The following is a 27,259-nucleotide window of genomic DNA, read 5'->3' on the forward strand; positions in this document are numbered from 1 at the left end:
ATATGTTATAGGGACAGGCCTGGGATCCCTCTCCTGACAGAGCTGTAGGGATCGCTGATCCTCAGTAACAATGAAGTAATGGGATATGTTATAGGGACAGGCCTGGGATCCCTCTCCTGACAGAGCTGTAGGGATCGCTGATCCTCAGTAACAATGAAGTAATGGGATATGTTATAGGGACAGGCCTGGGATCCCTCTCCTGACAGAGCTGTAGGGATCGCTGATCCTCAGTAACAATGAAGTAATGGGATATGTTATAGGGACAGGCCTGGGATCCCTCCCCTGACAGAGCTGTAGGGATCGCTGATCCTCAGTAACAATGAAGTAATGGGATATGTTATAGGGACAGGCCTGGGATCCCTCTCCTGACAGAGCTGTAGGGATCGCTGATCCTCAGTAACAATGAAGTAATGGGATATGTTATAGGGACAGGCCTGGGATCCCTCTCCTGACAGAGCTGTAGGGATCGCTGATCCTCAGTAACAATGAAGTAATGGGATATGTTATAGGGACAGGCCTGGGATCCCTCTCCTGACAGAGCTGTAGGGATCGCTGATCCTCAGTAACAATGAAGTAATGGTATATGTTATAGGGACAGGCCTGGGATCCCTCCCCTGACAGAGCTGTAGGGATCGCTGATCCTCAGTAACAATGAAGTAATGGGATATGTTATAGGGACAGGCCTGGGATCCCTCCCCTGACAGAGCTGTAGGGATCGCTGATCCTCAGTAACAATGAAGTAATGGGATATGTTATAGGGACAGGCCTGGGATCCCTCCCCTGACAGAGCTGTAGGGATCGCTGAGCCTCAGTAACAATGAAGTAATGGGATATGTTATAGGGACAGCCTGGGATCCCTCCCCTGACAGAGCTGTAGGGATCGCTGATCCTCAGTAACAATGAAGTAATGGGATATGTTATAGGGACAGGCCTGGGATCCCTCCCCTGACAGAGCTGTAGGGATCGCTGATCCTCAGTAACAATGAAGTAATGGGATATGTTATAGGGACAGGCCTGGGATCCCTCTCCTGACAGAGCTGTAGGGATCGCTGATCCTCAGTAACAATGAAGTAATGGGATATGTTATAGGGACAGGCCTGGGATCCCTCTCCTGACAGAGCTGTAGGGATCGCTGATCCTCAGTAACAATGAAGTAATGGGATATGTTATAGGGACAGGCCTGGGATCCCTCTCCTGACAGAGCTGTAGGGATCACTGATCCTCAGTAACAATGAAGTAATAGTATATGTTATAGGGACAGGCCTGAGATCCCTCTCCTGACAGAGCTGTAGGGATCGCTGATCCTCAGTAACAATGAAGTAATGGGATATGTTATAGGGACAGGCCTGGGATCCCTCTCCTGACAGAGCTGTAGGGATCGCTGATCCTCAGTAACAATGAAGTAATGGGATATGTTATAGGGACAGGCCTGGGATCCCTCCCCTGACAGAGCTGTAGGGATCGCTGAGCCTCAGTAACAATGAAGTAATGGGATATGTTATAGGGACAGGCCTGAGATCCCTCCCCTGACAGAGCTGTAGGGATCGCTGATCCTCAGTAACAATGAAGTAATGGGATATGTTATAGGGACAGGCCTGGGATCCCTCCCCTGACAGAGCTGTAGGGATCACTGATCCTCAGTAACAATGAAGTAATGGGATATGTTATAGGGACAGGCCTGGGATCCCTCTCCTGACAGAGCTGTAGGGATCGCTGATCCTCAGTAACAATGAAGTAATGGGATATGTTATAGGGACAGGCCTGGATCCCTCCCCTGACAGAGCTGTAGGGATCGCTGATCCTCAGTAACAATGAAGTAATGGGATATGTTATAGGGACAGGCCTGGGATCCCTCCCCTGACAGAGCTGTAGGGATCGCTGATCCTCAGTAACAATGAAGTAATGGGATATGTTATAGGGACAGGCCTGGGATCCCTCTCCTGACAGAGCTGTAGGGATCGCTGATCCTCAGTAACAATGAAGTAATGGGATATGTTATAGGGACAGGCCTGGGATCCCTCTCCTGACAGAGCTGTAGGGATCGCTGATCCTCAGTAACAATGAAGTAATGGGATATGTTATAGGGACAGGCCTGGGATCCCTCCCCTGACAGAGCTGTAGGGATCGCTGAGCCTCAGTAACAATGAAGTAATGGGATATGTTATAGGGACAGGCCTGGGATCCCTCCCCTGACAGAGCTGTAGGGATCGCTGATCCTCAGTAACAATGAAGTAATAGTATATGTTATAGAGACAGGCCTGCGATCCCTCCCTGACAGAGCTGTAGGGATCGCTGATCCTCAGTAACAATGAAGTAATGGGATATGTTATAGGGACAGGCCTGGGATCCCTCCCCTGACAGAGCTGTAGGGATCGCTGATCCTCAGTAACAATGAAGTAATGGGATATGTTATAGGGACAGGCCTGGGATCCCTCCCCTGACAGAGCTGTAGGGATCGCTGATCCTCAGTAACAATGAAGTAATAGTATATGTTATAGGGACAGGCCTGGGATCCCTCTCCTGACAGAGCTGTAGGGATCGCTGATCCTCAGTAACAATGAAGTAATGGGATATGTTATAGGGACAGGCCTGGGATCCCTCTCCTGACAGAGCTGTAGGGATCGCTGATCCTCAGTAACAATGAAGTAATGGGATATGTTATAGGGACAGGCCTGGGATCCCTCTCCTGACAGAGCTGTAGGGATCGCTGATCCTCAGTAACAATGAAGTAATGGGATATGTTATAGGGACAGGCCTGGGATCCCTCCCCTGACAGAGCTGTAGGGATCGCTGATCCTCAGTAACAATGAAGTAATGGGATATGTTATAGGGACTGGCCTGGGATCCCTCCCCTGACAGAGCTGTAGGGATCGCTGATCCTCAGTAACAATGAAGTAATGGGATATGTTATAGGGACAGGCCTGGGATCCCTCCCCTGACAGAGCTGTAGGGATCGCTGATCCTCAGTAACAATGAAGTAATGGGATATGTTATAGGGACAGGCCTGGGATCCCTCTCCTGACAGAGCTGTAGGGATCGCTGATCCTCAGTAACAATGAAGTAATGGGATATGTTATAGGGACAGGCCTGGGATCCCTCTCCTGACAGAGCTGTAGGGATCACTGATCCTCAGTAACAATGAAGTAATAGTATATGTTATAGGGACAGGCCTGAGATCCCTCCCCTGACAGAGCTGTAGGGATCGCTGATCCTCAGTAACAATGAAGTAATGGGATATGTTATAGGGACAGGCCTGGGATCCCTCCCCTGACAGAGCTGTAGGGATCGCTAATCCTCAGTAACAATGAAGTAATGGGATATGTTATAGGGACAGGCCTGGGATCCCTCCCCTGACAGAGCTGTAGGGATCGCTGAGCCTCAGTAACAATGAAGTAATGGGATATGTTATAGGGACAGGCCTGGGATCCCTCCCCTGACAGAGCTGTATCGATCGTTGATCCTCAGTAACAATGAAGTAATGGGATATGTTATAGGGACAGGCCTGGGATCCCTCTCCTGACAGAGCTGTAGGGATCACTGATCCTCAGTAACAATGAAGTAATAGTATATGTTATAGGGACAGGCCTGAGATCCCTCCCCTGACAGAGCTGTAGGGATCACTGATCCTCAGTAACAATGAAGTAATAGTATATGTTATAGGGACAGGCCTGAGATCCCTCCTCTGACAGAGCTGTAGGGATCGCTGATCCTCAGTAACAATGAAGTAATGGGATATGTTATAGGGACAGGCCTGAGATCCCTCCCCTGACAGAGCTGTAGGGATCGCTGATCCTCAGTAACAATGAAGTAATGGGATATGTTATAGGGACAGGCCTGGGATCCCTCCCCTGACAGAGCTGTAGGGATCGTTGATCCTCAGTAACAATGAAGTAATGGGATATGTTATAGGGACAGGCCTGGGATCCCTCCCCTGACAGAGCTGTAGGGATCGCTGATCCTCAGTAACAATGAAGTAATGGATATGTTATAGGGACAGGCCTGGGATCCCTCCCCTGACAGAGCTGTAGGGATCGCTGAGCCTCAGTAACAATGAAGTAATGGGATATGTTATAGGGACAGGCCTGAGATCCCTCCCCTGACAGAGCTGTAGGGATCGCTGATCCTCAGTAACAATGAAGTAATGGGATATGTTATAGGGACAGGCCTGGGATCCCTCCCCTGACAGAGCTGTAGGGATCGCTGATCCTCAGTAACAATGAAGTAATGGGATATGTTATAGGGACAGGCCTGGGATCCCTCCCCTGACAGAGCTGTAGGGATCGCTGATCCTCAGTAACAATGAAGTAATGGATATGTTATAGGGACAGGCCTGAGATCCCTCCCCTGACAGAGCTGTAGGGATCGCTGATCCTCAGTAACAATGAAGTAATGGGATATGTTATAGGGACAGGCCTGAGATCCCCTCCCCTGACAGAGCTGTAGGGATCGCTGATCCTCAGTAACAATGAAGTAATGGGATATGTTATAGGGACAGGCCTGGGATCCCTCCCCTGACAGAGCTGTAGGGATCGTTGATCCTCAGTAACAATGAAGTAATGGGATATGTTATAGGGACAGGCCTGGGATCCCTCCCCTGACAGAGCTGTAGGGATCGCTGATCCTCAGTAACAATGAAGTAATGGATATGTTATAGGGACAGGCCTGGGATCCCTCTCCTGACAGAACTGTAGGGATCGCTGATCCTCAGTAACAATGAAGTAATGGGATATGTTATAGGGACAGGCCTGGGATCCCTCCCCTGACAGAGCTGTAGGGATCGCTGATCCTCAGTAACAATGAAGTAATGGGATATGTTATAGGGACAGGCCTGGGATCCCTCCCCTGACAGAGCTGTAGGGATCGCTGATCCTCAGTAACAATGAAGTAATGGGATATGTTATAGGGACAGACCTGGGATCCCTCTCCTGACAGAGCTGTAGGGATCGCTGATCCTCAGTAACAATGAAGTAATGGGATATGTTATAGGGACAGGCCTGGGATCCCTCCCCTGACAGAGCTGTAGGGATCGCTGATCCTCAGTAACAATGAAGTAATGGGATATGTTATAGGGACAGGCCTGGGATCCCTCCCCTGACAGAGCTGTAGGGATCGCTGATCCTCAGTAACAATGAAGTAATGGGATATGTTATAGGGACAGGCCTGGGATCCCTCTCCTGACAGAGCTGTAGGGATCGCTGATCCTCAGTAACAATGAAGTAATGGGATATGTTATAGGGACAGGCCTGGGATCCCTCTCCTGACAGAGCTGTAGGGATCGCTGATCCTCAGTAACAATGAAGTAATGGGATATGTTATAGGGACAGGCCTGGGATCCCTCCCCTGACAGAGCTGTAGGGATCGCTGATCCTCAGTAACAATGAAGTAATGGGATATGTTATAGGGACAGGCCTGGGATCCCTCCCCTGACAGATCTGTAGGGATCGCTGATCCTCAGTAACAATGAAGTAATGGGATATGTTATAGGGACAGGCCTGAGATCCCTCCCCTGACAGAGCTGTAGGGATCGCTGAGCCTCAGTAACAATGAAGTAATGGGATATGTTATAGGGACAGGCCTGGGATCCCTCCCCTGACAGAGCTGTAGGGATCGCTGATCCTCAGTAACAATGAAGTAATGGGATATGTTATAGGGACAGGCCTGGGATCCCTCTCCTGACAGAGCTGTAGGGATCGCTGATCCTCAGTAACAATGAAGTAATGGGATATGTTATAGGGACAGGCCTGGGATCCCTCCCCTGACAGAGCTGTAGGGATCGCTGATCCTCAGTAACAATGAAGTAATGGGATATGTTATAGGGACAGGCCTGGGATCCCTCCCCTGACAGAGCTGTAGGGATCGCTGATCCTCAGTAACAATGAAGTAATGGGATATGTTATAGGGACAGGCCTGGGATCCCTCTCCTGACAGAGCTGTAGGGATCGCTGATCCTCAGTAACAATGAAGTAATGGGATATGTTATAGGGACAGGCCTGGGATCCCTCTCCTGACAGAGCTGTAGGGATCGCTGATCCTCAGTAACAATGAAGTAATGGAATATGTTATAGGGACAGGCCTGGGATCCCTCCCCTGACAGAGCTGTAGGGATCGCTGATCCTCAGTAACAATGAAGTAATGGGATATGTTATAGGGACAGGCCTGGGATCCCTCTCCTGACAGAGCTGTAGGGATCGCTGAGCCTCAGTAACCATGAAGTAATGGGATATGTTATAGGGACAGGCCTGGGATCCCTCCCCTGACAGAGCTGTAGGGATCGCTGATCCTCAGTAACAATGAAGTAATGGGATATGTTATAGGGACAGGCCTGGGATCCCTCTCCTGACAGAGCTGTAGGGATCGTTGATCCTCAGTAACAATGAAGTAATGGGATATGTTATAGGGACAGGCCTGGGATCCCTCTCCTGACAGAGCTGTAGGGATCGCTGATCCTCAGTAACAATGAAGTAATGGGATATGTTATAGGGACAGGCCTGGGATCCCTCCCCTGACAGAGCTGTAGGGATCGCTGATCCTCAGTAACAATGAAGTAATAGTATATGTTATAGGGACAGGCCTGGGATCCCTCCCCTGACAGAGCTGTAGGGATCGCTAGCCTCAGTAACAATGAAGTAATGGGATATGTTATAGGGACAGGCCTGGGATCCCTCCCCTGACAGAGCTGTAGGGATCGCTGATCCTCAGTAACAATGAAGTAATGGGATATGTTATAGGGACAGGCCTGGGATCCCTCTCCTGACAGAGCTGTAGGGATCGCTGAGCCTCAGTAACAATGAAGTAATAGTATATGTTATAGGGACAGGCCTGGGATCCCTCTCCTGACAGAGCTGTAGGGATCGCTGATCCTCAGTAACAATGAAGTAATGGGATATGTTATAGGGACAGGCCTGGGATCCCTCCCCTGACAGAGCTGTAGGGATCGCTGAGCCTCAGTAACAATGATGTAATAGTATATGTTATAGGGACAGGCCTGGGATCCCTCTCCTGACAGAGCTGTAGGGATCGCTGATCCTCAGTAACAATGAAGTAATGGGATATGTTATAGGGACAGGCCTGGGATCCCTCCCCTGACAGAGCTGTAGGGATCGCTGATCCTCAGTAACAATGAAGTAATGGGATATGTTATAGGGACAGGCCTGGGATCCCTCCCCTGACAGAGCTGTAGGGATCGCTGAGCCTCAGTAACAATGAAGTAATGGGATATGTTATAGGGACAGGCCTGGGATCCCTCCCCTGACAGAGCTGTAGGGATCGCTGATCCTCAGTAACAATGAAGTAATGGGATATGTTATAGGGACAGGCCTGGGATCCCTCTCCTGACAGAGCTGTAGGGATCGCTGATCCTCAGTAACAATGAAGTAATGGGATATGTTATAGGGACAGGCCTGGGATCCCTCCCCTGACAGAGCTGTAGGGATCGCTGATCCTCAGTAACAATGAAGTAATGGGATATGTTATAGGGACAGGCCTGGGATCCCTCCCCTGACAGAGCTGTAGGGATCGCTGATCCTCAGTAACAATGAAGTAATGGGATATGTTATAGGGACAGGCCTGGGATCCCTCTCCTGACAGAGCTGTAGGGATCGCTGATCCTCAGTAACAATGAAGTAATGGGATATGTTATAGGGACAGGCCTGGGATCCCTCTCCTGATAGAGCTGTAGGGATCGCTGATCCTCAGTAACAATGAAGTAATGGGATATGTTATAGGGACAGGCCTGGGATCCCTCTCCTGACAGAGCTGTAGGGATCGCTGATCCTCAGTAACAATGAAGTAATGGGATATGTTATAGGGACAGGCCTGGGATCCCTCCCCTGACAGAGCTGTAGGGATCGCTGATCCTCAGTAACAATGAAGTAATGGATATGTTATAGGGACAGGCCTGGGATCCCTCTCCTGACAGAGCTGTAGGGATCGCTGATCCTCAGTAACAATGAAGTAATGGGATATGTTATAGGGACAGGCCTGGGATCCCTCCCCTGACAGAGCTGTAGGGATCGCTGATCCTCAGTAACAATGAAGTAATGGGATATGTTATAGGGACAGGCCTGGGATCCCTCTCCTGACAGAGCTGTAGGGATCGCTGATCCTCAGTAACAATGAAGTAATGGATATGTTATAGGGACAGGCCTGGGATCCCTCTCCTGACAGAGCTGTAGGGATCACTGATCCTCAGTAACAATGAAGTAATAGTATATGTTATAGGGACAGGCCTGGGATCCCTCCCCTGACAGAGCTGTAGGGATCGCTGAGCCTCAGTAACAATGAAGTAATGGGATATGTTATAGGGACAGGCCTGGGATCCCTCCCCTGACAGAGCTGTAGGGATCGCTGATCCTCAGTAACAATGAAGTAATGGGATATGTTATAGGGACAGGCCTGGGATCCCTCTCCTGACAGAGCTGTAGGGATCGCTGATCCTCAGTAACAATGAAGTAATGGATATGTTATAGGGACAGGCCTGGGATCCCTCCCCTGACAGAGCTGTAGGGATCGCTGATCCTCAGTAACAATGAAGTAATGGGATATGTTATAGGGACAGGCCTGGGATCCCTCTCCTGATAGAGCTGTAGGGATCGCTGATCCTCAGTAACAATGAAGTAATGGGATATGTTATAGGGACAGGCCTGGGATCCCTCCCCTGACAGAGCTGTAGGGATCGCTGATCCTCAGTAACAATGAAGTAATGGGATATGTTATAGGGACAGGCCTGGGATCCCTCTCCTGACAGAGCTGTAGGGATCGCTGAGCCTCAGTAACAATGAAGTAATAGTATATGTTATAGGGACAGGCCTGGGATCCCTCCCCTGACAGAGCTGTAGGGATCGCTGATCCTCAGTAACAATGAAGTAATGGATATGTTATAGGGACAGGCCTGGGATCCCTCCCCTGACAGAGCTGTAGGGATCGCTGATCCTCAGTAACAATGAAGTAATGGGATATGTTATAGGGACAGGCCTGGGATCCCTCCCCTGACAGAGCTGTAGGGATCGCTGATCCTCAGTAACAATGAAGTAATGGGATATGTTATAGGGACAGGCCTGGGATCCCTCCCCTGACAGAGCTGTAGGGATCACTGATCCTCAGTAACAATGAAGTAATGGGATATGTTATAGGGACAGGCCTGGGATCCCTCCCCTGACAGAGCTGTAGGGATCGCTGATCCTCAGTAACAATGAAGTAATGGGATATGTTATAGGGACAGGCCTGGGATCCCTCTCCTGACAGAGCTGTAGGGATCGCTGATCCTCAGTAACAATGAAGTAATGGGATATGTTATAGGGACAGGCCTGGGATCCCTCCCCTGACAGAGCTGTAGGGATCGCTGATCCTCAGTAACAATGAAGTAATGGATATGTTATAGGGACAGGCCTGGGATCCCTCTCCTGACAGAGCTGTAGGGATCGCTGATCCTCAGTAACAATGAAGTAATGGGATATGTTATAGGGACAGGCCTGGGATCCCTCCCCTGACAGAGCTGTAGGGATCGCTGATCCTCAGTAACAATGAAGTAATAGTATATGTTATAGGGACAGGCCTGGGATCCCTCCCCTGACAGAGCTGTAGGGATCGCTGATCCTCAGTAACAATGAAGTAATGGGATATGTTATAGGGACAGGCCTGGGATCCCTCTCCTGACAGATCTGTAGGGATCGCTGATCCTCCGTAACAATGAAGTAATGAGATATATGTTATAGGGACAGGCCTGGGATCCCTCTCCTGACAGAGCTGTAGGGATCGCTGATCCTCAGTAACAATGAAGTAATGGGATATGTTATACGGACAGGCCTGGGATCCCTCCCCTGACAGAGCTGTAGGGATCGCTGATCCTCAGTAACAATGAAGTAATGGGATATGTTATAGGGACAGGCCTGGGATCGCTCCCCTGACAGAGCTGTAGGGATCGCTGATCCTCAGTAACAATGAAGTAATGGGATATGTTATAGGGACAGGCCTGGGATCCCTCCCCTGACAGAGCTGTAGGGATCGCTGATCCTCAGTAACAATGAAGTAATGGATATGTTATAGGGACAGGCCTGGGATCCCTCTCCTGACAGAGCTGTAGGGATCGCTGATCCTCAGTAACAATGAAGTAATGGGATATGTTATAGGGACAGGCCTGGGATCCCTCCCCTGACAGAGCTGTAGGGATCGCTGATCCTCAGTAACAATGAAGTAATGGGATATGTTATAGGGACAGGCCTGGGATCCCTCCCCTGACAGAGCTGTAGGGATCGCTGATCCTCAGTAACAATGAAGTAATGGGATATGTTATAGGGACAGGCCTGGGATCCCTCTCCTGACAGAGCTGTAGGGATCGCTGATCCTCAGTAACAATGAAGTAATGGGATATGTTATAGGGACAGGCCTGGGATCCCTCTCCTGACAGAGCTGTAGGGATCGCTGATCCTCAGTAACAATGAAGTAATGGGATATGTTATAGGGACAGGCCTGGGATCCCTCTCCTGACAGAGCTGTAGGGATCGCTGAGCCTCAGTAACAATGAAGTAATAGTATATGTTATAGGGACAGGCCTGGGATCCCTCTCCTGACAGAGCTGTAGGGATCGCTGATCCTCAGTAACAATGAAGTAATGGGATATGTTATAGGGACAGGCCTGGGATCCCTCTCCTGACAGAGCTGTAGGGATCGCTGAGCCTCAGTAACAATGAAGTAATAGTATATGTTATAGGGACAGGCCTGGGATCCCTCTCCTGACAGAGCTGTAGGGATCGCTGATCCTCAGTAACAATGAAGTAATGGGATATGTTATAGGGACAGGCCTGGGATCCCTCTCCTGACAGAGCTGTAGGGATCGCTGATCCTCAGTAACAATGAAGTAATGGGATATGTTATAGGGACAGGCCTGGGATCCCTCTCCTGACAGAGCTGTAGGGATCGCTGAGCCTCAGTAACAATGAAGTAATAGTATATGTTATAGGGACAGGCCTGGGATCCCTCTCCTGACAGAGCTGTAGGGATCGCTGATCCTCAGTAACAATGAAGTAATGGGATATGTTATAGGGACAGGCCTGGGATCCCTCTCCTGACAGAGCTGTAGGGATCGCTGATCCTCAGTAACAATGAAGTAATGGGATATGTTATAGGGACAGGCCTGGGATCCCTCCCCTGACAGAGCTGTAGGGATCGCTGTAGGGATTGCTGATAATTACATGTTTCTTCTTGGTAAAACATCTGAGATTTTGTTCTTTGCACACAATCATATTTATTACTTAAGCTGGGTAATCACTGGAGGTATATGGGCCCGATATACAATATATTGGGTATATCGGTCAGTGTGTATGCCCAATGTGTGCGCTCCCGCAGTCGCTAGCGTCATCCTCAGGTTTGATGTGCTGCGCGGTAGCGTCCTGTAGTAATGAAGGATGAAACGTGATCGCTCCGTTCTACATTAATGCGGTGTGCCCACGTCTGGGCTGGCGGGCATTCCTTCCGATGTTGTACTGAATGGCCGTCGCTCAGGTGTGTACCCAGAAGTGAAGTATGGCAGAACTGTGTATGACGCGCGGTAACTGCGCAGTCTGTCTCCGTATGGTGCACCTTGCGGTCTGATTTGCCGTTACTGAGATCTCTGTCTGGTTTGGCCGTACATCAACTAGCCGGCCATTGCACAGTGTGATTCCCTCTGTAGGACGCTGGACGCAGTGTCCTGCGTGATACGTACACTGCCATAGGATGCTATTATACAGATTATAGTTCTGATTGAGACATGGACGCTGTTATGAGTTTGGGCGCAGGAGGAGACTAGGGGCACCTCATATCCGAATGCTGCACCCCGATCCGGGCACCTGCGTACAGCTCTGTATATGAGCCACTGTAAGCCGGGCACTCACCTGTTCAGCAATATAAAGCCGACTTACTGTGTATAGAGCCGTCCTGCCGGCGGCAGTGTGTAGCGTCATCAGGAGGCTCAGTACATTGTCACGTATGCAAAGTCTGTGCGAGGAATCACAGTTTATCCGAGCCATTAAGTTTGTGGTATGTGTCACATTCCTCGCTGGTTACTGTCTTGTCGCCCCAGGGCGAGGGTCTGGAGGTAGCCCAGTCTGATTACTGCTCTGCATACATAGTAATGTGCTCTGCATACATAGTAATGTGCTCTGCGTACATAGTAATGTGCTCTGCGTACATAGTAATGTGCTCTGCGTACATAGTAATGTGCTCTGCGTACATAGTAATGTGCTCTGCGTACATAGTAATGTGATCTGCGTACATAGTAATGTGCTCTGCGTACTTAGTAATGTGCTCTGCGTACATAGTAATGTGCTCTGCGTACATAGTAATGTGCTCTGCGTACATAGTAATGTGCTCTGCGTACATAGTAATGTGCTCTGCGTACATAGTAATGTGCTCTGCGTACATAGTAATGTGCTCTGCGTACATAGTAATGTGCTCTGCGTACTTAGTAATGTGCTCTGCGTACATAGTAATGTGATCTGCGTACATAGTAATGTGCTCTGCGTACATAGTAATGTGCTCTGCGTACATAGTAATGTGCTCTGCGTACATAGTAATGTGCTCTGCGTACATAGTAATGTGCTCTGCATACATAGTAATGTGCTCTGCGGGAGGGTTTGTGTATAATATCTGACGCCATGGACCCATCTACCCAACCTGACATCTGCTCTGGGATTGGATGTTCTAGGACGTTCTAGTACTCGCGTTACTGACGCTTCCTAATGATTTACAGAAATGTGCAGCCTATGAGTGATCGAATACTGGCAATCCAGCCAGAGGGGGGCGCTCATCTCCCTGTAGTAACACATGGTGTGCCTCCATAGTAGCCCTGTGTCATAAGGGTATGTCCATCTCAGCAGAGGTCAGACGGAGCCGCCATCTAGTACACACTGGGTCCTGTCCATCCACACTCCACTATGCTTTAATGGGTCCAGTTCCTGATGTCCATACAGCCTCCATTGCCTGGAATTATACATGGTCTCCATACAGCCTCCTTTTACCTGGAATTACAACTAGCCTCTGCACAGCCTCCAGTATCTGTTACTAAACCTGACCTCCATTTCCTGGCACTAGTACTGACCTCTACACAACCTCCATTACCTGGCACTAGATCTGACCTCTACACAGCCTCCATTACCTGGAATTACACATGGTCTCCACACAGCCTCCATTACCTGGTACTAGACCTGACCTCCACACAGCCTCCATTACCTTGAATTAGACCTGACCTCCACACAGCCTCCATTACCTTGAATTAGACCTGACCTCTACACAGCCTCCATTACCTTGAATTAGACCTGACCTCCACACAGCCTCCATTACCTTGAATTAGACCTGACCTCCACACAGCCTCCATTACCTTGAATTAGACCTGACCTCCACACAGCCTCCATTACCTTGAATTAGACCTGACCTCCACACAGCCTACATTACCTGGCACTAGACCTGACCTCCACACAGCCTCCATTACCTTGAATTAGACCTGACCTCTACACAGCCTCCATTACCTTGAATTAGACCTGACCTCCACACAGCCTCCATTACCTTGAATTAGACCTGACCTCCACACAGCCTCCATTGCATTGCACTAGACTTGACCTCCACACAGCCTCCATTGCCTGGCACTAGACCTGACCTTCAAACAGCCTCCATTACCTTGAATTAGACCTGACCTCCACACAGCCTCCATTACCTGGCACTAGACCTGACCTCCACGCTGCCTCCATTACCTTGAATTAGACCTGGCCTCCACACAGCCTCCATTACCTGGCACTAGACCTGATCTCCACACAGCCTCCATTACCTTGAATTAGACCTGACCTCTACACAGCCTCCATTACCTTGAATTAGACCTGACCTCCACACAGCCTCCATTGCATTGCACTAGACTTGACCTCCACACAGCCTCCATTACCTGGCACTAGACCTGACCTCCACACAGCCTCCATTACCTTGAATTAGACCTGACCTCCACACAGCCTCCATTGCATGGCATTAGATATGACCTCCACACAGCCTACATTACCTTGAATTAGACCTGACCTCCACACAGCCTCCATTACCTGGCACTAGACCTGACCTCCACGCAGCCTCCATTACCTTGAATTAGACCTGACCTCCACACAGCCTCCATTACCTGGCACTAGACCTGACCTCCACACAGCCTCCATTACCTTGAATTAGACCTGACCTCCACACAGCCTTTATTACCTGGCATAAGACCTGACCTCCACACAGCCTCCATTAACAAGAATTACTGCTGGTTAGAATCTTCTTTTCTTGTCATCTTTCTCCCAAATCTCTGCTACCGGTGGTCTCCTGTCTGTTACTGGTGGTCTGTCTGTGTTACCTGTGGTCTGTCTGTGTTACCTGTGGTCTGTCTGTGTTACCTGTGGTCTGTCTGTGTTACCTGTGGTCAGCTTTCAAACAAATGTGAGTCCAATTCCTCTACACATCAAACTACTCCAGTCTGAGTAACCCAGACACTTATAACTTAAATCTGTGTTAGGAACGCTGCAAGACCTTTCCAGCTCATCCGCAACTACTCAAATCTACGTCTATAGCTTACCAAAACCATCTGATTTCTCACCTGTACCAATGTTATCTGTATTTTTAAACTATGAAAAGGCATCCCCAATCTGCTCACTACAGTTCTCTCTTATGCAGACTCATGTATGTTTTTTTATATAATAATTGGTATTGCATGTGTTGGGAAGTTGCTCAGTGAAACATAGTTTATTGCATGCTCTCTGGTGTTTACCTCCTTTGATCATTTGGCCATTTGTGGTCAGGTGTACTATATCTTTACATTTAGTGAGGTGTAGTCGTGGTGTAAAGGACAGAGTGTGATTACTGATTAGTTAAAGAAAACAAATACCAAGCACTGAGCAACATCCCCAAACAGATAATTTCAACTTTAAACTTGTCATTTATTTTGTACGCTCTGGACAAGGCTACTAATTACAGATGCACAGACAAAATTCTTATAGCTATGTGTGCAAATGCTAGGAGCTTAGGAGAAAAAATTCCAGAGCTAATTGCAATAATGACAAGGGATAACCTGGATATTGTGGCAATTACAGAGTCATGGTGCAATGAGAATCACGATTGGGACATAGCTATACCAGGATACAATTTATCATGGGAAGAATAGGAGGAGGGGTAGCAATGTATGTGAAAAAAGCATAAATGCTACTTTAATACAAATATTGAAGACAAAACTGAGGCCCTTTGGGTCACCATAGAAACTGGGAAGAAGGACATTATTCGCATTGGGGTGACCTATAGACCACCAGACCAGGGGCAGGATTTGGACAGGAACCTATTGTTGGACATCACTAAAAAGGTTTTTAAGGGAGAAGTCATAATTATGGGAGACTTTAATTTACCTGATGTAAATTGGGAGGGGTCTTTTGCAAGTTCAGCTATAAGTGGCAAATTTCTACATTCCTTACAGGGAGCATCTCTCAAGCAATTGGTGAGGGAGCCCACTTGCAAAGACTCAATATTAGATCTAATTCTTACAAATGGTGATAGGATATCTGATATATATGTGGGTGAGCACCTGGGATCCAGTGATCATCAAGCAGTATGGTTTAGTAGAAAGACAGGATCCAACTCCTGTCACACAAAAACAAAGGTGTTGGATTTTAGAAATGCTGACTTTGCAAAATTGGGGAGATGTTTAAGTGATTCATTGGTGGACTGGAGGAACTTGGAAGGAGTGCAGGAGAGGTGGAAAAAACTGAAAAGTGCAATACTAAGTGCAACAGACCTTTGTATCAAAATGGTTAGGAAAAGCACCAGGAAAAGGAAGCCAGTGTGGTTCACAAAAGAAGTATCAACTAGTGTGAAAGCAAAAAAGATGGCTTTTAGGAAATACAAACAGACTCAAAATAATAACGACAAAGAGGTGTATCTGGACAGACGGAAGGATGCTAAGAAAGTGATCAGACGTGCAAAGGCAGAAGCTGAGGAGAAAATGGCCCAGTCAGTAGATAAAGGGGGCAAAACTTTTTTAAGTATATAAATGAAAGGAGAAAATCAAATGGAGGAATAATAAGACTTAAGACAGAGAGTGAGAATTTGGTGGAGGCAGGGCTGGATCAAGGTCTGTGGGGGCCCCTGGGCAACAAAGGTGTGGGGGCCCCTATCAATAAAATTTTGAAAGCGATGGGTCCATGCAGCACGGGGGAAGGCATTCACAGTCTATCCTAACCTGCCTGGCTGGCATATCCGATAGGCCCACTGTTACTCCCATTGCACTGCCCCCAGCTGTGGCGCTTTCTGTCCCCCTGCTCCTATAGTGACGACGTCCCTTTTGCCACTTCGGTGGGACTGTTAAGGTCCAAGGAGCAGCGGCCTCACCTATACTGACACCCACCGCCACCGCAGGAGTGCCAAGGCGTTTTATCGAGTGTAAGCAGCAGCTGTTGCACGTGACGGGGAGGACTCCCCCTTATGCGGTTGCAGCGATGGCGGGTCAATGTGGGTCAGGAACCTCTAATGGCAAATAGTGGTGTACGATTCAGAGGGACATATATATAATTGTGACCCCAGCGCGCCGTGTAGTATAGGAATATGTGAGGATTCTGGATAGATAAAAATGCATTTATTTATTTTATCATAAACAGTAAAAAAAGAATATGTAAAATGGTAAAACCACACAATAAATCAATAAAATCAGCTTATAAAATGTCAGTATAGGTTGTTTCACTATGTGCTCTATCATACCTCCCACATTTGCCCTCGTTGGAAGAGGGACACACACGCGGCGAAGCGCGCGCTTCCAAAAAAGGGGTGTGGCCTATCAAAAGGGGCGTGGCTTCGTGGAGGACCCGCAATCGTGAGCCATGCCCCCGTTTTCGTCACTGAGGGGGCAAGCCCAGCGCTCTGTGAGCCGCTGGCATACCCCCTCTCCCTCTGACTACAATGAATAGAAGCTGTGCAGCGACAGACAGAGCCTCCCAACTCCCCCCCCACCGCGGGACACTACCGCACGCGGGTGGGTGGGACAGCGGGACAGTCCCCAAAAAACGGGACTGTCCCGCGAAAATCGGGACAGTTGGGAGGTATACTCTATTAATATACTGAGTCTGGAGACTCACAAGCAGGGGCCTACTGTAAATAAGACTTGTTTGGGTGATACACACCCTCATTATGCATGAGGACTACTAAAGTGAATATTGCTAAGTAGTCCACATGCCCAAACAAGACTTATTTACAGTAGGCCCCTGCTTGTGAGTCTCCCGGCTCGTAGTGTCTCACTACTGGGTGGATGTCTGCAGGTTTGTGAACTGTAGTGGAACCACTCCTCTGCACTTCACTACTATGGTCAGCGCAGGGTTAACACTCCCTCACCATAAACCAGGGGAGATTGTCTGCAGGGAGCGCTGTCTGGAGCCCGGTGTCAGTCTTCTGTGCTGTTCTCCGTCAGCTGCAGTGCTGCTCCTTCTCCCAGTCAGTGTAACTGGGTGTACGGCTGCATTACCAGACCTCCTGCCGTACAGGCATTTGGTCTCTTCTTAATTCCCCAGCCTCGTGGGTCTTGAATCAATGCTAGGAGTGCGTGCGTGGAGACACTATGCAGCTCTCCACTTCCCAGTTACTGGGTGTGCGATTCTATCTCTGCTCTGATGTGGTACAAGGGGGTGTACCTACTAATTTCTCTGGTTCCTGGCTTCTAGAGGACAGTATGTAGGGGCCCCGGGACGACCGCCCCTATCGCCCCTCTTATAATCCGGCCCTGGGTGGAGGGAGACAAAGCAATAGCAGATCACCTAAATCATTATTTTTGCTCAGTATTTACTACAGAAGGAGAAGGGATGGGACCACAGTTAAGCTGCAAGGACATTCTTAAAAATAAGGTAGATGAAAGTACATTTACAGAGGAGAAGGTCCTAACAGAACTTTCAAAACTAAAAGTGGATAAATCAATGGGGCCAGATGGGATACACCCAAGGATACTCAAAGAGCTAAAAGATGTGCTGGTTACACCTTTAACAGAATTATTTAACCAGTCACTAAATACAGGTGTCATTCCAGAGGACTGGAAAAGAGCAAATGTAGTTCCACTGCACAAAAGTGAAAGCAAGGAAGAAGCAAGTAACTACAGACCAGTAAGCCTTACATCAGTAGTAGGGAAAGTAATGGAAAAACTATTAAAAGAAAGAGTTGTGGAATATCTTAAATCAAACAACTTACAGGATCAAAAACAGCATGGATTTACTGGTGGGAGATCATGCCAAACAAATCTTACTGACTTTTTTGACTGTGTGACGAAAATAATAGATCAATGGGGAGCTGTAGATGTAGCATATCTAGACTTTAGTAAGGCATCTGACACTGTCCCACATCGCAGACTGCTAAATAAACTTGAAAGCATAGGGGTGGATTATAAAATAGTTAAATGGATAAGAACCATGTTGCAGGGGGTCTGGGACTCAGGGTCGACAACAAAAAGGTCGACACACCTTAGGTCGACGCCAATTGGTCGACACCCCTTAGGTCGACATGGACAAAAGGTTGACATGTACAAAAGGTCGACAGGAACAAGGTCGACATGGAAAAAGGTCGACATGAGTTTTTTATGTTTCTTTGGTGTCGTTTTCTTCGTAGAGTGACCGGGAACCCCAATTAGTGCACCGCTTCGCTCGCCATGCTTCGGGCATGGTGCCTTCGCTCCGCTTCGCTCGGCACAGATTACCGTTCCAATCGTAGTCCACGTGGATCGCTAAGTATGAAAAGGTTCGAAAAAAGAAGAAAAAAACATAAAAAACTCATGTCGACCTTTTTCCATGTCGACCTTGTTCCTGTCAACCTTTTGTCCATGTCGACCTTTTGTCCATGCCGACATAAGGTGTGTCGACCAATTGGCGTTGACCTAAGGTGTGTCGACCTTTTTGTTGTCGACCTGGAGTCCGGATACCGTTGCAGGATAGGAAACAGACAGTTGTAGTAAATGGAGTGCAATCTATGGAGGGAAATGTTACCAGTGGAGTACCCCAGGGATCTGTACTTGGTCCAGTTCTCTTTAATATCTTTGTTGGTGACATTGCAGATGGTATTGAAGGGAAGATATGCCTTTTTGCAGATGATACAAAGATATGCAGCAGGATAGACACACCGGGAGGGGTAAAACAAATGACTGATGATCTAGGTAGGCTTGAAAAATGGTCAAGAATGTGGCAACTACAGTTTAATGCTATAAATGCAAAATCATGCACTTGGGTCTCAAAAACCCAAAGGCTAAATATAGTATCAAGGGTACTATAATGGAAACTACTGAGGAGGAACGGGATCTAGAAGTCACTATTTCAGGTGACATAAAGGATAAATATAGTATTAATGGAATTATAATGGAAACTACTGAGGAGGAAAGGGAACTAGGAGTCACTATTTCAGGTGACATAAAGAATAAATATAGTATTAATGGCGCTATACTTGAAACTACTGAGGAGGAAAGGGATCTAGGAGTCACTATTTCAGGTGACATAAAGAATAAACATAGTATTAATGGCGCTCTACTGGAAACTACTGAGGAGGAAAGGGATCTAGGAGTCACTATTTCAGGTGACATAAAGGATAAATATAGTATTAATGCTACTATACTGGAAACTACTGAGGAGGAAAGGGATCTAGGCGTCACTATTTCAGGTGACATAAAGGATAAATATAGTATTAATGACACTATACTGGAAACTACTGAGGAGGAAAGGCATCTAGGAGTCACTATTTCAGGTGACATAAAGGATAAATATAGTATTAATGACACTATACTGGGAACTACTGAGGAGGAAAGGGATCTAGGAGTCACTATTTCAGGTGAAATAAAGGATAAATATAGTATTAATGGCGCTATACTGGAAACTACTGAGGAGGAAAGGGATCTAGGAGTCACTATTTCAGGTGACATAAAGGATAAATATAGTATTAATGACACTATACTGGAAACTACTGAGGAGGAAAGGGATCTAGGAAATAAGAGGAAAAATTACTTCACAGAAAGGGTAGTGGACAAGTGGAATAGCCTCCCATCAGAGGTGGTAAAGGCTGTAGAGCAATGTAACATGCTTGGGATAGACATATGAATATCCTTACAAAGAATTAAGGTTCAAAAAGGGTTGAGATTACCTAAAGGATAAAAAAAGGGGCAGACTAGATGGGCCAAATGGTTCTTATCTGCCATCAAATTCTATGTTTCCGGTTGTCTGCTGTGTGTTGTCGGTTGTCTGTCTGTGTTACCGGTGGTCTGCTGTGTTTTGCCGGTGGTCTGCTGTGTGTTTCCGGTGGTCTGCTGTGTGTTGCCAGTGGTCTACTGTGTGATGCCGGTGGTCTGCTGTGTGTTGCCAGTGGTCTGCTGTGTGTTGCCAGTGGTCTGCTGTGTGTTGCCAGTGGTCTGCTGTGTGTAGCCAGTGGTCTGCTGTGTGTTGCCATTGGTCTGCTGTGTGTTGCCTGCGGTCTGCCGTGTATTGCCAGTGGTCTACTGTTTGTTGCCGGTGGTCTACTGTATGTTACTGGTGGTCTGCTGTGTTACCGGTGGACTGCTGTGTGTTGCCGGTGGTCTGCTGTGTGTTTCCGGTGGTCTGCTGTGTGTTTCCGGTGGTCTGCTGTGTGTTTCTGGTTGTCTGCTGTGTTTTGCCTGTGGTCTGCTGTGTTTTGCCTGTGGTCTGCTGTGTTTTGCCTGTGGTCTGCTGTGTGTTGCCGGTGGTCTGTCTGTGTTACCGGTGGTCTGCTGTGTTTTGCCTGTGGTCTGCTGTGTTTTGCCGGTGGTCTGTGTTTTGCCGGTTGTCTGCTGTGTGTTGCCGGTGGTCTGCTGTGTGTTTCTGGTGGTCTGCTGTGTTTTGCCTGTGGTCTGCTGTGTTTTGCCTGTGGTCTGCTGTGTTTTGCCTGTGGTCTGCTGTGTGTTGCCGGTGGTCTGTCTGTGTTACCGGTGGTCTGTCTGTGTTTTGCCTGTGGTCTGCTGTGTGTTGCCGGTGGTCTGCTGTGTGTTGCCGGTGGTCTGCTGTGTTTTGCCGGTGGTCTGCTGTGTTTTGCCTGTGAGAAAATACCAGAGAGATCAGGGTATTTTTTAACAGAGTTTCCAAAGAATTTGATGATATTTATGCCCAAACTAGACAGGGCCTTCATCATTTTCCTAGGAACCTCAAATTCCAAGAACGCAAAGCTCTACAAGAACTGGAAACCTGGCATGATGTTATCTTCAAACCATCTGACAAAGGCGGTAATATCGTACTTTGGCCACAAGAAATTTATTTTACTGAGGCTTATCGGCAACTCCACAACATCACCTGCTATAAAAAACTTCTCAATGATCCAACCACCAGATTTTTGAATGCCTATAAGTCCATAATACAACATGCGACAACACAGGGCACTATTATCAAATCCGAGCAAAAATATTTGACAACACAGAATCCGAAAACACCTACTTTCTACCTACTTCAGAAGGTACATAAGGATGCCTCCACACCGCCTGGAAGACAAATCATGTCTGGTAACGGGGGATTATTGGAACAACCAAGTCGGTTCCTAGATCTCCATCTTCGTGAATTTGTCCTCTCTTTACCCTCCTACTTGCAGGACACAGCAGACTTATTGCGCAAGATTCATAATGTACACTGTGAAGAAAATCTCTTATTGGTAACTCTAGATGTAGAAGCCCTCTACACAAGTATCAATCATCACCAAGGAATCACAGCTGTCAAATATTACTTGGATCAAGGAGGAGTCAATGTCTTCTCGGATTTTCTTCTGACGTTGCTTGACTTTGTCCTTTCTAAGAACTATTTTGTGTTTCAGGATCAATTTTTCCTACAAATAAGGGGAACAGCAATGGGCGCGGCCTGCACCCCAACTTATGCCAACCTGTTTTTGGGATGGTGGGAGCATTTCCATGTTTTCAACTTAGCGAATGAGAGATACACCACGCATGTGGAATTGTGGTTGAGATATATCGATGACGTATTCATTATCTGGAACGGAGAAAGGGACCTCTTAATGGAATTCATTGGACTACTTAATACCAACAATTTGAACATCAGGCTGACCCACACCATTAGTTCAGAGAGGGTTCCGTTTCTTGACTTGAACATCTACAGATCCCACACGGGCTATTTGGAAACAGAACTATATCGGAAGGAGACTGCAACCAACAGTCTCCTTTTCCAAACTAGTTCACATTTCCCACCGACCAATGAGAATATACCGAAAGGAGAATATCTCAGACTAAGGCGTAACTGCTCCAAGGATCATATTTTCCAAGTTAAGAGCTGGGAACTCACCTATCGCCTCCATGCCAGAGGGTATAGCAAACGGTCACTTAAACGGGCCTACCAATCTACCACATCTGGCAAGAGAGATCATCTAATTTTTAGGACTGACAAGGTAACATCAGAAAATGAGGATACCATTAGATTTATAGGAACTTTCTGTCCTGAGTGGAGAATGCTCAAAGATGCCATAACAAAACATCTTCCTATACTTCGGATGGATCCAGATCTATCTCCTGTTGTGGGCCCCACGGTACAGATGAGCTGGCGTAGATCGAGAAACATCAAAGATCAATTAGTCCGGAGCCATCTGCTGACCACAGCACGTAAGAAGCCGGCCACAACAGGCTCCCTCCCGTGTGGCCAATGTAAGTCATGTACACACATACTGCAAACCAACACGGTTACAGACAAGTATGGTCAATTAACTAAGATACAGCATTTTTTCAACTGCAACACTAAAGCGGTAATTTACTGCATCACTTGCAGCTGCAATGTAAAATATGTCGGTATGACTACACGCAAATTAAAAGAGAGGGTTCTGGAACATCTGGGGAATATTCGGAATGCATCTAAAGATCTGGCACGTATGAAACAATTCACCATGGTCGCTAAACATTTTCATTTTCAGCATAAAGGATCCATGAAGGATTTAAAAGTCTTTGGCTTAGATCGCATTCATTTGGGCATACGAGGAGGCGACATGACAAAAGAATTGTACAAAAAAGAGAGCGAGTGTATTTTTCGCCTCGGAAGTCTCAGACCCCTCGGACTGAATGAAAACATAAATTATGGTGTCTTTCTATAATATTGTCTAATCCTAATATTGTCCATACTTTAATCTCTTCTGTTATTTTCTCCTCCTCATCCTCTTTTCCATGTGTCACTTGCCATGGTTCTAATAATATGACCACCTCATTTTATGGGGTGTGCTCTACCCTCTTACACTTTTTATATTTTCTTCCAGATCCACCTCCTCCTATTTAATCATCATTTTTCCCTTCCCACCCTCACTTTTTTCATGTCTCCTGTAATATAAGCTTCATGCTACACTTCGATCACTTCCTATCTCTTGGGTTTCTATCCCCATACCCATTTTCCCCTTGACAATTTCCTCACAATCCCCTAGTCACCCACCTACATCCACTCATGTATGTTCACCCCAACACGCTCTTTTCTTATCTCATATCAGGTCCTCCCATCCTAGGGATTTCACTTTTTACCACATATCAGGTCTTCCCATTTTAGGGAGTACTTCATCCCCTTCTGGTGACCTCACTCTCAGCTGCACCTCATGCCTACCCTTAGGATCACAACTTTCATTACAATTTTTATCTCACACCATTCACTGTTCACTTCTTTCTTCTCTGTCACCCTTTACTTAGCATTTATTTTATTTTATTTCATTTACCTATTTTATTTTATTTTATTTCATTCTATTCAGTTATTACTAATCTATAATCAGCACTTTTCCCCTTTTAATGCGGTCATTACACATCCTATAGATAGGATCAGGATTTTCATTTCAGTCCGCATTGCCATGGCCTTTTATAACTTATCCAACCTTTCATAAAGACATGCGCTATTCATATTTCCCCTTGTCACCATGTGAGCCCTAATCCTTCTCATTTATTTGTATTAGTTAATCCTATTCACCACACCCCCCTCTGGTTGTCACCACACTTCCCTGCCCTCACATCACCGTTCACCCCTTTTTTCCCCTTTTTCCTTCCCCTAAGTATGTAGAACCTTTATTTTCTCACTTAGTCCCCAGTCATATCGGTAATCATCCTCACACCCTTGTGGTGCGTTATAATTCACGCATCACTATCATTATAAAATCTGCACCTTGGTGCACATTAATGATGTTCAACTCCAGTACACTCTAAATTTACGTAACATAGTCCTCTTATTTTTGCTTCAACAACTCCTGGCAAGCTATTCCCTTCTCCAAAATGGCGCCCCGGTATTCTTTCTTCTTTTTTGTGACTTTGCTTTTCGCACCTGATTGGGTCTATGCATTATTTATATACACTCTGATTATCCTTATTCCCACTATCCGCCCACTTACAAATGGCCTAGGCGCATCTACGCTCCGATTGGCCAGGGCGCATTGTATACACGTCCCTATTGGCCCCGAGCATAGAAAGGGATTTATTCCGGCCTCCCATACATATGTTTTATGACAAGCTGGCAACTTCGACCCTGCATTATGCTTAGCACTAACGTTAATAGCAACATTCAGGTGCTTAACAGTGTTACTTTAATTCAATTCTACCTCATTCCTATCTATTTTGATTTACGTATGCCTTTATCATATGTACTCCTGGCAAACCCATTTACAATATGGCGCCTCCGCTCGTCCCCGTGACCGGGTTTCCCTTGTTACCTAGGTCACAGGGGTATTTTCCCCGCGTATGCTCACTAGCTTCTTTTTCCCGTGCTCCCGGTCCGCCCACGTGCCGCTGTCGCCGGGCGCGCCCACGCCCTGATTGGCTGGGATGCGCCGTTTACATGTTCTCATTGACCGCATAGGAACCTCTAACATTCCCGCCCCCATGCCTAATCAGATACAAACAGCCCATTGGCTGCTACTTATATTAGCAGGGTTTTTAAACCCCATACATAGTATTGGTTGTGAGATCCCGGAAGTGAACAAGCCCAACGGGCTGCTGTGTTTTGCCGGTGGACTGCTGTGTGTTTCTGGTGGTCTGCTGTGTGTTGCCGATGGTCTGCTGTGTTTTGCCTGTAGTCTGCTGTGTTTTGCCTGTAGTCTGCTGTGTTTTGCCTGTAGTCTGCTGTGTGTCGCCGGTGGTCTGCTGTGTGTCGCCGGTGGTTTGCTGTGTGTTGCCGGTGGTCTGCTGTGTGTCGCCGGTGGTCTGCTGTGTGTCGCCGGTGGTCTGCTGTGTTTTGCCGGTGGTCTGCTGTGTGTTGCCGGTGGTCTGCTGTGTGTTGCCGGTGGTCTGCTGTGTGTTGCCGGTGGTCTGCTGTGTGTTGCCTGTGGTCTGCTGTGTGTTGCCGGTGGTCTGCTGTGTGTTGCCGGTGGTCTGCTGTGTTTTGCCTGTGGTCTGCTGTGTTTTGCCGGTGGTCTGCTGTGTTTTGCCTGTGGTCTGCTGTGTGTTGCCGGTGGTCTGCTGTGTTTTGCCTGTGGTCTGCTGTGTGTTGCCGGTGGTCTGCTGTGTGTTGCCGTTGGTCTGCTGTGTGTTGCCGTTGGTCTGCTGTGTGTTGCCGGCGGTCTGCTGTGTGTTGCCGGCGGTCTGCTGTGTGTTGCCTGTGGTCTGCTGTGTTTTGCCTGTGGTCTGCTGTGTGTTGCCGGTGGTCTGCTGTGTGTTGCCGGTGGTCTGCTGTGTTTTGCCGGTGGTCTGCTGTGTGTTGCCGGTGGTCTGCTGTGTGTTGCCTGTGGTCTGCTGTGTTTTGCCTGTGGTCTGCTGTGTGTTGCCGGTGGTCTGCTGTGTGTTGCCGGTGGTCTGCTGTGTTTTGCCGGTGGTCTGCTGTGTGTTGCCGGTGGTCTGCTGTGTTTTGCCTGTGGTCTGCTGTGTGTTGCCGGTGGTCTGCTGTGTGTTGCCTGTGGTCTGCTGTGTGTTGCCTGTGGTCTGCTGTGTGTTGCCGGTGGTCTGCTGTGTGTTGCCGGTGGTCTGCTGTGTGTTGCCGGTGGTCTGCTGTGTGTTGCCGGTGGTCTGCTGTGTGTTGCAGTGGTCTGCTGTGTGTTGCCGTGGTCTGCTGTGTGTTGCCTGTGGTCTGCTGTGTGTTGCCTGTGGTCTGCTGTGTGTTGCCTGTGGTCTGCTGTGTGTTGCCGGTGGTCTGCTGTGTGTTGCCGGTGGTCTGCTGATCTTCCCGCTGTGGGTTGGACACGGTGGTTGATCTGATCGGTGGCCTCTGTATGTACATATGTGAGCTCCTCTGTTGCTAGATGTGAGTGCGGCAGAAGGTGTGAGCAGTTGCTGTATTATCCTGGCGTTCAGCGCTCACAGATACGGGGATTGTACTCCAGTAAGTGCGATTACACAGACAGCCTGTATCCAGGTATAAGGGGGTCTGTACAAGATTTCGGCTGGTCCTCAGCTCATGTTGTTGTTACATAGTGATAATCTTCTCCCAGCTGCTGTCATTTTGGGGGTCTATGTGCTAAGCCTTGGAGAGAGAGATAAAGTACCAGCCAATCAGCTCCTCACTGTCATGTTACAGGCTGAAAATGTACACTTAGGAGCTGATTGGTTGTCACTTTATCTCTCTCCAAGGCTCAGGCCGGGTACACACCTGTATGACGGACAATCGGGCCGATGGTTGGACTGAATTCCCGATTGCCCGTACACACCAGCCCGATGTAATGGAGGACGGAACGATCACTGCGCCTCATCACAAAGCACCGCGTGGCATGCGATTTTTACCGGTTGGCCATGTAGCACGGGCAATCGGAAGATGTCGCCTACAACCCACGGGAGTGCACAGTACGGGGTACACACTAGCCGATATGCACGATGCATTGACCGCATTGTCTCATATACAGTAACTGCGCAGCTTTCTACTGGTCGTGTATAAAACCCTTCTCTTCTGTCCCATTTCAGGATGTCCCTCAGGAATGTTCAAGCCGGACCAGGGGGATGAGACCTGCAAATCCTGTCCCTTCAACAGCCGCACCACCTCCGAAGGGGCCACCAACTGCGTGTGCCGGACGGGCTACTACCGCGTAGACTCGGACCCTCTGAGCATGCCGTGCACCAGTAAGTGGAAATGCACGTACTGGGGGTCTCTGTGCACCCTAATTACTGCCTGCAGGGATTACATGTATGTCACCGCCTCACGTGTGCAGTGATTACATGTATGTCACCACCTCACATGTGTGCAGTGATTACATGTATGTCATACCCTCCAACATTTTACACAGAAAAATCGGTACAAATCCGAAAAAGGGGCGTGGCCGCGTGTAAAGAGGGCGTGGCCACGTCCCTTTTCCTATACTTTCAATGGAAGTTTGGAGAGGCAAAAATCGGTAC

At 47.8% G+C, this 27,259-nt stretch overlaps 1 protein-coding gene across 8 annotated transcripts in view; it reads left to right on the forward strand.

Moving 5' to 3' along the window:
• The window catches only part of LOC134965708 (ephrin type-B receptor 2), a 393,650-nt gene that overhangs the window by 287,509 nt on the left and 78,882 nt on the right, over nt 1-27,259 (forward strand). For all 8 annotated transcript variants that reach the window (XM_063942016.1, XM_063942018.1, XM_063942019.1 and 5 more), the window contains exon 4: nt 26,831-26,986. In XM_063942016.1, the coding sequence (XP_063798086.1) occupies nt 26,831-26,986 (156 nt within the window). The remainder of the gene's footprint in view (nt 1-26,830; nt 26,987-27,259) is intronic.

This window comes from Pseudophryne corroboree, chromosome 10 (assembly GCF_028390025.1).
Source record: "Pseudophryne corroboree isolate aPseCor3 chromosome 10, aPseCor3.hap2, whole genome shotgun sequence".
In the NCBI taxonomy this organism is placed as follows: Eukaryota; Metazoa; Chordata; class Amphibia; order Anura; family Myobatrachidae; genus Pseudophryne; species Pseudophryne corroboree.